General features: G+C 36.4%; 1 protein-coding gene across 1 annotated transcript; it reads left to right on the forward strand.

Annotated features, from left to right (window-relative positions):
- Positions 1–6,172: 6,172 nt before the first annotated feature.
- LOC139949901 (uncharacterized) lies at positions 6,173–13,764 on the forward strand. Its single transcript, XM_071948472.1, has 7 exons — positions 6,173–6,311; positions 7,022–7,146; positions 8,201–8,273; positions 9,158–9,236; positions 11,476–11,591; positions 12,097–12,124; positions 12,666–13,764. Exons 1-7 carry the CDS (start codon positions 6,238–6,240, stop codon positions 12,738–12,740), a joined length of 570 nt encoding a protein of 189 aa, XP_071804573.1. The 5' UTR covers positions 6,173–6,237; the 3' UTR covers positions 12,741–13,764.
- The last annotated feature ends 104 nt before the right edge of the window (positions 13,765–13,868 follow it).

A 13,868-nucleotide genomic window follows, 5' to 3' on the forward strand; every position in this document is an offset into this window, starting at 1 on the left:
TTTGAACTCCATAATCAGTAACCTTTCAGACTAAATTTAAACAATATTTGTTATCCATACCAATCATGTTTAATATTTTTAATATTCTTGTACTTGATGAAATTTCGCCAGGGTAGTTTTTATACCTAGATAGAAGTTTTGTATTTTTAGGGGCGTTCAGATTATTAAATAATCTTGACACATTTTTCATCGAGAAGTTTTCTTACAATGATTCAAGGTAGGGTAAACTTAAATTGGTAATTGTCTGTTCTCTGATTAAGTTACCTCTTCCTCTAAAACTACACTATTTCCAAGGTGGTCGTTTTTATTAAAATGCTCTCTAGTGCTATTTACCAAGTACTTTATGGTTATAAACTTGGAGAAAATTTACCAAAATTACACCTTTTAAAGAATTACAAATAAGGACATGAATTATGTTACGCAGTTTGAGAATACTAAAGTTTATTTTGTGTGAAGCAGGAAAAAGTTTAGATGAAGTGGTGCTATTTCTTCTGTTCGGATCAGAAATGTCAAACTTAAAATAAAAAAATGAGGAAGGTCATTATATTTGGTGTTAACTTTCAAATGATATTATTTTTGAAGAGGGAAACAAAACAAGAAAGGATGTACCATACCATTCCTGAGCACAATAATGCGTGTACAGTCATGCAACTTTTCAGGTGATTAGCTGATTTCCTCTTTTTCTTTTCTAAACAGTGCCATATAATAACTGAAAAACATGCTGTACAAAGTTAAGGTGTGATTGGCCATTTCCTCTTTTCTTTCAATTATAAAGTTGAATATGTCTGTATATATGTACCAACTCTTTTTTAACTGAAACATAATTTGTAGGCTGCTGACAAACTTGATTTTCTGTGTTTAAAACTCATATAGTATAAGGTACATACATACACTTCTACTATAAACTTTGAAATCACGATTTTGTTAAAAAATATTACTTGATGATAAATAAAATAAGTATAACTAATTTGTGAGAAGTCTCATTCTTTTTACACCATGTATTTTTATTTGTTTACGGGAAGGGGGCTGTTTTCATTTATATAAATTTGATTAACATGGGAACTCTTTATCGGATCATTATTTTATGTTGTGTGAAAATGAGAAGTAGATGGGGTGGTGAGTTAATAAGCCTTTTTTGGCTGTGTACCAATCTCTTTTTCTGTGTTTTTGCTTTTTCTACAGGGCCCCCAGGGAGAACAGTGTTTTTACACTGATGGGGCAACCCCTGTATAAATAATACCGGTACTTAATAAATAATAAACAATAAATGTTAGGAATATTTATCAGCGGGAAAATATATATAATATGAGAAAGTTTAACTTGACTATTCTACCCCTCATCTTACTTCCATAAATCGCTCATATACATTCTACCTGCCATGGTACTAGGGTATATAGTTCGGATGATGACCCCGAAAAGAAACTGTGTTGTTAATTCAAAAGCCTACTTTTAAAAAAGATTATCCTAGTCCCCGGCAGTTTTTTGTAGCCGATCAGACAAAAGCGCGATTTCAGACTTAAAGGAACACGTTGCCTTGGATCGAACGAGTTGGTCTATAAAAAGCGTTTGAAACCGTTTGTTATGAAATGTATATGGTTAGAAAGATGTTTACAAAGTAGAATATAATTATCCACACAAGTATCACTCAAAATTGCACGGTTTTCTTTTTACGTCGCGAACTATCACGGTCGGCCATTTATGGGAGTCAACATTTTGACTCCCATAAATGGCCGACCGTGTTTGTCGACGAGGTAAAAAGAAAACCACGCAATTTCGAGGCATATTTGTGTAGATCATTGTATTCTACTTTTACATCATCTTTCTAACCATATGCATTTTATAACAAACGGTCACAAAACGCTTTTCAAAGACCAACTCGACCGATCCAAGCCAACGTGTTCCTTTAAAATCAAGTAGGCTCCCTATAAGCCCGCGATTTATGTCTTTACTTTACTCTTTGAAGTATCGAAAAGGGGCTTTCCACACAGACAGGCGAGGCGTCAAATCAACTAAGTCCTTGACTCAAAGATAGACAGTTTAAATCCCTTTACAAAATGGCAAACTTTTCATCTTTGGAAGTTTAAGCAAGTTCACTGCTTTCCACTTTCCAAATTCTTGGAAGCTATACAACTACTAGTCTTGGCCCAAGACGATGGTGCTTGATTCTGGATAGTGTACTACGCGCGGTTGAATCGCCAAAGCGCGCCCGCCACGGTATGATTTAGTTACGTGGACGGCTCGAAATCTAGACTACACTCTGCAAGCTACCATCGTCTTGGCAATCCTGCAGCGCTGCGTGCACTGTGGGCGTTGCCGTATTATGTAAATAAGGCCGTTGTCAAGGTTGTGTAATGCATATTCAATATGTGAACAACATGGAAGCGCCCAGCAGCATGAAATGAAGTCGGGCCCATAGATATAGAATAGAATACCTAGATCGGCCGCGCGTACATACGCGGGTTCTGGCATGGGGGCCGCCATTGCCTATCTCCTGTGTACATTTTCTGTGCGTTGCCGTCAGCACGTGACTTTTTGCCGTCAGCACGTGACATTTAGCGCTTCAAAGGCCTATCTCCCGTGTTCATTTTCGCGCGTAACCTTTCGAACGTTAAATTTTTACCGCGTCCATGGCGAACAAAAACGTTTGCTCACAGGCAATGGCGCGTTTGTACGCGCGGCCGATCTAGTTATTTTAATTCTATATCTATGGTCGGGCCACGGTCGGACGTACGACGTACGGACGGGACGAACGAGTGATACTATAGTATGGTTTGCCTAGCCATACTAAACGAACGCAATGCAGGGATTTAAATTCTACATCCCCTTTTCCCAGAAAACCAAATAATAATTACTGTCGTTATTCTGAAGAATAGCTGACTACAGAATGTCTGAGAGAAAACTGACTAAGGAGGAATTAAGAAACAAAATGCTTGCATCTTCGTTACGTGTCGTGTTTGTTTTATGGTTTTATACTTCCCGAATGATTTGTCGTGGGCAGATCACATGAACCACAGACAGACGAACTACCCGCAGTGCATATATTATACCATGGAGGTACCTCCATGATTATACTCACATGGAGGTAGAAACCTCCATGATACTACCGTATATAGTAGTTTTACAACAGCAAACACTATTCACTGTACATGTACAATTTATTGTCGTTCAGGCATCGACTCATATGACTTTGCACATGTATTAAACTTTAGGGCTACTAATTGTGTCACAATCACATGAATACCTAATAGTCAGTATGTTATAATTAACAATGATGTATTGTGTCTAAAAACAATTGATACAGTTTAATTAAAATTATTTCTAAATAAAGGCCAACACAAATTACTTGTTCATAAAATTGATTTCTTTATTGCCAAACACAAATTCTTCACAGAACAGTGGCTATTAAAATGATCAGGTTTGTAAACAGGCTATAACAACGATACCCCACACAATTGAAGCCTATGAGCGACTAGTGAAATTTGCTTCTCAACTATTCGTGCCTCAAATAGTCGCAACTTCAACACACTAGGCATTTTTCATGCCCCAAAATGCATTGCAAGTATTATTTGCTGCAGGTGCAATAGAGTAAAACTCACGCTGAAAGGATTTAAGGATTGTGTCACTTTATGTCTAGGGCTGGGCGACTAGTGCGACACAATGTCAAACTTGTCGCACAGTCGAGATTATTAAAATCACTAGTCGTGTTGCGACTACTTTTTTTAATTCCTAATTGAATAATCGTGTACTACAAAAATAGTAACAACTTCCTGTTTGGTGAACTGTCTATTGTATCGCTCACGACTATTCATGGCAACATAATTTACTTACGAAACACAGTCAGTGACACCAGTGACAATCCTTCAATCCTCTAAGAACGAAATTTACCATATTGCCCCTGCGGCAAACAAGTCGTGACTAGTGTCGTAGTCATGACTTTTTGAGGTGTGACTAGTCGAGTAGTAACTTACACTAGTGGCCCAGGCTTACTGATGTCTGGTTGTGTTTCATAGGTAAATTATGTTGTCATGAAAAGTCGTGACTGTGAGCGACACAATTTTTTCAGCAAGCAGGAAAAGTCGCAACTATTTTAGTTGTTGTGGTGGCTGGATTTACGGAGTAGGTGAATAATGGCAGTCGCAACTCGACTAAGCAATAACTAGTTGCGATTTCGACATCAATCGTAGTGCGTACCACCATGGTACCACTAGTCGCCAATCACAGGCTTTCCCACAGCAGCATTTAAAGTGCACAGGTATCACAGCAGTTATACACAATACTGTTTGTACTATGTACTTGTGTGAGCGGCTGAGCCTACGACCACTCTTCTACATTGTGGGGTGCAATGCAGTTTTCATCTGATTCTCTGTGTCTTAGATAGTTTATGGCAGTTGAAAGACCATGTTGCTCATCTCGCCCAACTCTTCCACTTAGTTGTACATTTTCATCTTGGTGTTCAAAATAATGACAAACATCAACCCCAGTCCAAAAGCATCGGTTGCTAAGAGTATGCACACAGTTCCCACAGTGTTGAAAAAGCTATGTAAACTCATCTTGAAAGTCAATCTCTGTATTGGTATGGTATGATACATGTCGACATTAAATTGTGATACAGTGGTGGAACTTTGCAGCAAAATGTAGAGTACAGTTCTTCACATACGTCTTTCTTGATTGACAGTTAATATGATGTTCCATCTTTTCCTTTTCTCTTGAGACTTCCTCTGCAAAACAGCAAAATATCTCTTCCACAATTATATACGCTTGAATCTTGATTCTGTCACAGATTTGTCTCTCTTGAATCAAGAACTCCATTCCTTAATTGCAGAGCAGTCGACTACCCATTCATCTGACAAGACGAGGCCTAAAAAGTATCAGTACTCCAAGGTGGGCATGCAGCAGTTCTCTAAAAGCAGACTCCTTTCCTGGAAATGTGCCCTATCAGAAGAATGAAACAAATACAAATCATAGAATAAGTTCAGTGATTATATTGGGTCTCATTGTGCTAAACTTTTTCTGCATCAAGCTTAATGTAAAATGTATATCTGTTTTGATTATTAATATTAAACCGTTGACCAGCGAGGGTTACGATCATCAATCAACCCAACTATAGCAATTGCAAACAAGTGTTAATTGCTTGTGCACAGAAGAAAAATGTAAGTTAAAAAAAAAAAATGTCAGCCAATGAGCCATTTTCAAATCGAGGGATATGTATCTGTGTGCATTGAAGTGTTGGTGACTCGAGTCAGACAAATCCAATCTCACATAAAGCTGGGCTATGTTCGTTCCAAATCGAAACAAAACCAAGGAGTAGGCTCATACTTCCTTTGAATGCGAATGCGAAGTGGATTTTGGTGAGGCAATACTTTTACGAGCTGCCCTTCCATAAGTGAGACACAAGAAAATTGTGCTTCGCATGATGAAATAGCACTGCTATTTAGCAGGAAGGAGGTCTACCTGCATAATAAATAACAAGTTTTGAAGTATTCAAACATGACAAACAATGACTACTTACATTACAAATGTATGACTTTACGTTTTCTTTACAAAACCAGACCGTCCGCAGAGAGGGCACTAGCTGGTATATTTTGCAAAGTCGTTCATTAATTGCCATCTAGATAGCAGATCAATATAGCTTCGGCTCACTTGTTCATCTTTAGCATTCATAATCGTGAATATTTCCTATTTTCTTACGATTTTTCCTCCACGACAAACACGGAGCTGCCAATGCCGTGTAATCATAACATGAATGACCCCGGGGTCAACTTATACATTATGTTAATTTATTACAACGATCGCACGCTGATTGGTCCTACACAAAGCTGTAGAAGAAAACAATTAAAAAAGTTAACACAGCGCTGCAGGATTGCCAAGACGATGGTAGCTTGCAGAGTGTAGTCTAGATTTCGAGCCGTCCACGTAACTAAATCATACCGTGGCGGGCGCGCTTTGGCGATTCAACCGCGCGTAGTACACTATCCAGAATCAAGCACCATCGTCTTGGGCCAAGACTATACAACTACAAGTTATACAAGTAGAAGTCACGTGGCTACCAGGAGGTTATACAAGCAAAAGTCACGTGACTAACCAGCTGACGTTTTCCCACTTTCATCTGTAGACTGGTTCCATAACACGAACTCATGTTAAACGTCGCAACCTGTCGAGTACCAGTTAAGAACTGCGTTGTAAACACGAGCACGTGATAAACGTGTATAAATAGCTGTCGCTGCAAGGCTCGGCTCAATGTGTGTTTGTCTTTACAGCAGCGCAGATGACTGTTCTAGTAGCCGACTAGTCTATTTTCCTCCAAACCAGCCGTAAGTATTCAGGGTTTTTTGGTAGAAAATATGTATTTCAAAGTAGACACTTAGGACGTATCAGGGATTCAAAGATGGTCCAGCTTGGAAATTTTATGGACAGTCCTAATTGAAATTTGATGATGTATCGTACGTACTACTCTCCTGAGTCTGACTGTACTAACTAAGTACTACGACATCATCAAATTTCTACGATTCGTAGCGTCATACGTTATCGACCCTCATATGTTTTCGAACCCCAACTTTGATTCCCGTTTACCGCGAGATTGTGCAAGCTGCACCGGTGGCAGAAGCTATGCAGTTTACTCACGCCGTGAGATAGCCCTGGTAGGACGTCAGTCAGTGCCACTGCACTGCATGCAGCGGAGGAGTCCAACCTTGGCTAGGGTTAGTGAGTGACACAATTGGTTACCAAACAGGCAGCCTGGTAGCTGGGACTCTTTTTTGTAGCAGCCATGGCGACACAATTATTGGTGTATAGTTGAAAACAGTATCGCAAATCCACTAATGATTTATGACACTAGTCGCTCAGGCCTTTTTTATTGCTCTCTTTTAACATAGGTCTTTTCATAGTCTACATTTTGATAAAATCAATGTTAAAAGAGAACATGTGGTAGTCTTATTTTCACAGTAAGAAGGTGTACAGTTTTGTTGTTATTTAGTCAGTTATCATTTGATACTCATTGTTTGTCACATGTTATTTATTTTAGAATACAAGCCAGATCAACCATGAAGGGTTTTGCTATTTTCTGTCTGTTGATTGCGTCATCATCTGCTCATATTTGTCTTCTTAATCCGAACCAGAGGGGATCTCTGGAAGGACTCAATAAAGAAGGTCTGTAATTCTTCTTCTTCTTCTACGGGCCGTCTTGTCAGACTCTTTGGGGGAGGGGATTAGCAACTTTAAGGAGAGGGCAGCATGGAATTTTGTTAATGAGAGTTTTAAGTGCATTTGTGTTGGGCTTTGGGCTTACAAATTGTTGTCACTGCCTCCTTTTTTATGGTGGTTTATTGGTGGTTTTTGCAAGGTTCTGGACGGGCTTTTGTTTTTTAGTTGTGTGATATTAATAGAGTTTTAGTGCAATCTCCTTTTTGTAATTTTGTATAATTATATTTTATTGTTGGTGGCAGGGGTCTGGTTTTACACATCTCAAGATGACAGTTTCAAATACTTTTGGATTTATAACATTTGACAGCCACTGTCCAACTTGTAATAATTGTGTATTATGTCTAAAGATTTAAAAAATAAAATTAACATAAATAAAGTAAATGAATAGACCTTGAAAATGTGCGTACAGATAATAATTGTGTATTATGTCTAAAGATTTAAAAAATAAATCAACATGAATAAAGTAAATGAATAGACCTTGCACATGTGCGCTGCGTACTCATAATAATTGTGTATAATTATGTCTAAAGATTTGAAATAAAATAAACATTTAAATAAAGTAAATCAATAGACTTTGCACATAATACGCTGCATACCCATCTGTGCATTTCATCAGCAGTTTACCTGTAAGATGGTGACCTGATGATGTCAATACACAAGTTCTATAATTGTAATGTCACCTCTATCCATGCCACATTTTGCTTGTGTCATTTCCATTAGGTCACCGCAAATTTGAATATTTTTATTGTGAGTTTTATATCATGGGCTAGTAATTATTAGATAAAGGTTTGTTCTTCGCAAAGACATTTATACTAAAAATGTTTGTGTTTTAAGTAATTATTATTTTTCAGTTGTCAAGGATTTCCTTTAATTTGTAACAAGAGGCTCTACAGTTTTTACACAGATATCTTGAACTTTGTGGTTTACAAAATTCAATTTCTTCAAAGATTTATCTGATTCAAACATTCCAATTTATTGTTGCTGTTCTATTTGTTTACAGAGGCTGATGTTTGTGGTTATGTGACTGAACCATGTGGGGGACAGGATCAAGAAAAACCCGTAATTGGAATCAGGTAAATATGTAACATCATTATATACTTTTATCTTCTTCAATAGTGTTTTTAAAATGTAATTTTGTGATTGTAAAATCTAGAGAGCTCGAGGTACACTACAAATTCCGCTGTTTTTGGTTTTTAACTTTTAAATGTTGGCTGAATAAATAATTCTAATTCCAATTCCAATACTTCTAATCTAATCATGACATCATTCTTTACCATTGTTTAATAGATTCAAGCTACTGGGCAATCTTGGTGGTGTAGTGGGTCAAGACACTGCTCTAGAATTGCAAGGGTCATGGGTTCAAATCCCACCTGAGTAATATGCCTATTCACAAGACTAGGGAAAGTGTCGAGTATACAGTTCTAACACACATTGGTGGATATTGGTAAAACAAAAATGAATATTCTTTACCAAGGTGTTATTGTATTAAATGTGTACCTTCGAAGCAATCCTTAAATGAAACGCTGAACTAAAAGTAATAGAAAATTGTTTATTATTGCATCGTTGCAGAAGTAGTAAACTTGAAAATGAATGTTATTGATTTGGGCATGGTTGAACTAAGAATAAGGATTGATCTTATGGGTGGATTTTACAAAGAGTTAAGACTAGTCTTGTCTCGAGTTACATGTACATGTACAGTAGGACGCCTAACTTAGGATAGGACTAGCCTTCAGCTTTTAATATCTCATTGTGATAAGACTAGTCCTAAGTTAGGCTTGTCCTAATTCTTTATGAAATCAACCACAGGTAATAAATGTATGTTAGAATATTATATGCTCCTTGGTGCAATTGAGCACATTGCAAAAGTGTTTTACTCATTTTGATTAAATTTGGACGATCATTGTTAAAAATAGTCCAATATTTCTTAATTCCTTCTTTTTTTATTTTCAAATTTTAGGAAAGGTTCAGACTACACTGTTGTCTTTCAGAAAAACAAGAGTCATTTTACGACGTATTCCAATGGGACATCCACCAAGGTAAAGCATGAACTCTTCAAATTAATTTGATGTTTTGGTATAAATTTATGGACGTCTCACCAGTCACATGTAGTAAAAACATAGTGCTTGAAAAGTAGATTAATGGCTTAGTCACGTAAAAGTCTGTCTCTTGAAAAGGAGCTTAATGGCTTTGTCGCATAAAAGTCTGTTTCTTGAGAAGGAGATTAAGTTGCTGTTTAATAAAAAAAATATGAATATGTTCCCAGACAAAGTGTAGACAGTTATGCAAGGTTGCACAATTGCCTTGATATGATGTATTCTGTACACAGGATAAAGCCTGAGGCTTCTGCCATTGTTAAAGCATGTATGGCACATTCTAAGGGTCTTTAGGTATTATAATGAATTTCCTCCATGGTAGGACCAATAAAAATTTATTTGAATTGAATTGAATTGAATAACCACCTCATGGAGGCATCACACTACATAAGCTCCTCATTCCAAGGGTCTTTAGGTATTAACCACATCCTAAGGGCATCACACAACATATACATGTATAAGCTCCTCAATTCAAATACTACTACTGGGTCAATTTTCAAGAACACTCACAATATATCCAAGAGTTTCTCAGTCCGTTGAAAACAAACCTTTTATACTAAACCTTGTGTAGCTATTTGCTTTTGAGCGAAATGCCATCATACAAAATATAATAATCCTCAGTAGATTAACTGTGAAAATGTCCCTACTCCTTTTAGCAAAAAAAAAGATTCATTTTTAGAGGGCTAGTCTACATCCAAAGCTCCAGGCTGAAAGCCAACAATCCCAGGGGCTCAATAACTAATAATGTTTCAGCAACAATTCATAAAAGACTTGAACTAAAAATCTTTGATTTACAGAATAAGTTGAGGGTTTAGATGGCCTACATTTGGTGTTGTTCACCTGCAACTGTGACATCTTGGAACAAGTTCACCTCATTGTGCAAAATATTCAAGCGTGTGTTTCTATGACAAACTTCATCATAATTGTGGTAAATGTGGTGTTTTGTCTTGTTGGCGAGGGTGCAAACTGTTTCTTTAAAATTATTATTATTTTTTATTTTTTAGTGTGCATTTTAAAAATTGTATTATTATGTCATATCTATGTTTAACTTTTGTAAAGATTCTGTAAGTTGACCTCCACGTCAAGAGTTTAGTGTCAATCTAATAACATTCATTGCTATGAGGTTTAATACAGTATGATTACCACATAAACTCAACAGGATGCTGTTACTGTTTGCCTGATATGTTGCAGGGGGTGTGTCGCCCCCTCCCCCATCCCATACTTTAAACACACTACTTTCCTCTTGTACCTAGAAGAACCCCCTCAAACCCTCAAAAGAATTCTTGTGATTCCATGCACACAATGAAGACGTAATAAGAGGGGAGAGAGGGAGGGAGAGTTAATGCCACATTTGGAGCACCAAATGTGTTGTTGATATTCTTTCCTAATGTCATCTTTGTATCTGGTGTTATTATTTCTTTCATAAGAGATGGTTAAATGGTTATTTTTTCCCTCTGTCTTCCCCATTATGCTCTTCCCCCTGCTAATGCTTTTGTCATAACTTGTATGTTATTTTATCATGAATTTATTTCTGTTAATCCTTGGTGTTCTGGTTTGCTCATTCTGGATAGTTTGGAGGTCATCACCATGGTAACACCGCAGACACACCAGTACATTGCATTGGTCAAATCTCTTCCTTTACTCCAGATCTGTTTTCATTAATTATCTCACCTTTCTGCTTTTATTGACTTCTTTTACATGACTTTTACTTAACATTTGCAGCACTATTTGTTACATGGACTTATACTATAGTGTATAGTAATGCTTGTTTAGGGTTTTCTAGGGATAAGATTTTCCTCAGAGTTCTTCAGAAGTGCCTTGAAAAAGGGCCCTACTTATAACTGAATTATAAAAGTCAAAAGTGGCAGAGAGTTAATTCAGCTGCATGCATACATCTGAGGCTGTGCACAGGAATGATTGCTATTTTGTTGATGTATGCAAATTTAACTGGTCAAAACATGGTCAAATGTGAATAATTTATGCAATGTTAATTCATTTAGAAGTGATTTCTGTACTACACCAAACTATTAAAATGCCTAGCTAATGCTAGTACTTTTTATTTAGGCCTACATTAATGCATACATTCACTGCCAAGTAAAAGGGGTGGGAAAACATCACACAAAAATGTACACCTTGTTACATTTGAGATAATCATTGATTGTTTTCTCTTGTATTATTGTAGGGATATTTTGAGATTGGTTTCTGGACTAAACAGCAATGTAAGGTTCTACTGAGGATCCCTGACACAGATACCCCATCTTTGTACGTCTATGAGGCTACTGTTACAATGCCTGATGGGTAAGATATACCAGCGAGGTGGCCTTGCCCGAGACTATCAGTGCTCATAATAATTGTAATGTCTTAAGAATAGAATAATTAAAAAAGAATACAAATAGATAAAAAGATTATTTGATACTGTCACAATGCGTGGGGGTAAGATATCCAGCAAGATGTTAAGAGTCTTTAATTGAAACTTCTAGATAGCTGGAATTGATCTTACGTAATTTGGAAGATCACGTTGTGTTTAATGGTTATTGGTTAGTTAATTATTATTCTTATTGATTGATTGGATTGTTTCACAAATAAAAACTTCAAGGCCTTAAGGAGGCTGAATTGAATTTTATTTTTTACATCATTAAGACATCATTAGTTATACACTTTTGTTGTCAGGATTTGACTGGTACAAATGTATCTGGTGCAAGTTCTTGTCAATTAAAACAGTTAAATTGAAGATAATTGAGACATAAAGAAGAGATAAATGTTTTTTTAATAAATAACTCCTGCCATGTTTTTATCTTGACAGGCCTGTTGGACTTCCAGCCATCTTACAGGTAAGTCCCTCAATGATTGGCTTAACAGTCCAAACACTGATAAGCTTCAAATATAGAAATAAAACCATTTCTATAAAGTGTTTTCTAAAGTTGTGTGGTTGCTGTTGTTTTTCGGTCTTTGTTTGTTTTTGATCTTTGTTTGATCTGTTGTTAATCTTTATTGTTTTATCAAACAATTTGAGTATTACTTTCCATCTTTGTTTTGTTGAGTGTGTAAGGCTATACAAGCTTTGGCTTCTATAGGTCATGCTTCCATGCAGTTTCAGTCTCTGTTGACTATTCAATTTGCTTGTTTTGTTTTGATTTATATATAGATTAAATATTGATTGATTGATCATTGGTTAAAGTTCTTTTTCTCAAGGAAGAAATCTTCAAACCATGAACTGTAATTATTGAAGTCAAGTTCTTGACGTATGTGGGTGGTACCAACCCACATATGTTTTTTACTTTTGCAGTTATACACCAATTCTTTTTTAATCTAATCTCATCATACAATCTTCTTAACTTAAGTTTCTAATCAATTATGCCCTTGAACTCACAGGTGACTTATGCGACCGACAATCCAGATGCTCCACCCAAGTTCTACCAATGCAGTGACGTCAAGTTGATTCTATAGATCAACCCAGACCAAAAGCAGGAAGTCTGTATTACAGGGTGAGGCAAAATGAAGTTGAGTGAGATTTATGATTGAAAAACAAAAACAACATTCAACTGACACTCAAAACGCCAGTGAAGCATATATCAAACAAGCATCCTTTCCTGCTTTTCTGAAGAAAGAGAATGAAACACATTGATTGTTTCTAAGAGAAAGTTATGTCTGTTTTGTTTTACTGAAAGCACTCATTGTTTGTAGCTGTCCATGGAATGTTATTGACTGAATCTACATTTGAGTACACAGTTAATATGCTTACTTTACATTTTGTTTTGTTAAGTATTCCGTAGACAGCTTGCAAAATGAGTACCTTTATTAAAATAGACATAACTGCTTTTAGGAATGATACATTTTAAAATTGTGTTCTTCTTCTAATAAGCAGGAGAGAGTGCTTGTTAAATGTGTGCTTTGCTGGACCTTTCCGTGACACTTGTTTTTTGTTTTGTTTTTAAAAGCATTCCCGATCCCGGTCAACTTCTTTTTGACACACCCTGTATAGAGGCACACGTAGCAACTTCTTCATTAGGGGTTGGGTTTGGGATGGGATTTAATTTCTTCCTAGTAAGAAGGTAGGGGTGGTGCTGGTAGCTGGTGTAAAGCAATTAGTTTATAAAATCATCAGAAGAAATTTACATGACAAGTTTTGTTCTTCAATTGCTTGGGTTTAGTTGCTGTATCTGTACAGTAATGATCATGTGGAGCGTTGGTGTTTGGGTTGAGTGGATTGGGTTAGACAATATAAGTCTCTAAAAGTTCAGAGAAAATAGATTTTGAGACAACTTGGTTTATGAAACCAAATTTATCTTTTATAAATGTATTGATATAAAATTCTTGAAAATACAAATGTTCAAGGTCATTTGTCATAAACACAATTTGAATTTGTACACATGGTATACAATACTTATATTTTAGGAAACCTGTTTGCCAATTACACCCGAACAGAATCATGCATACGTTAAACTCATTGAACTTTGAACCAACTTTGTTTTGTTTTTTTAAACAAAAAACAAAAAGCAAACAAAAAAAAGCATGAGACTTGAGGTCTGTAAATATAGTAATTGATTGGAACAATCGCTTGAAGCAGTGATAATT

Source organism: Asterias amurensis, chromosome 17, assembly GCF_032118995.1.
Source record: "Asterias amurensis chromosome 17, ASM3211899v1".
Taxonomy (NCBI): Eukaryota; Metazoa; Echinodermata; class Asteroidea; order Forcipulatida; family Asteriidae; genus Asterias; species Asterias amurensis.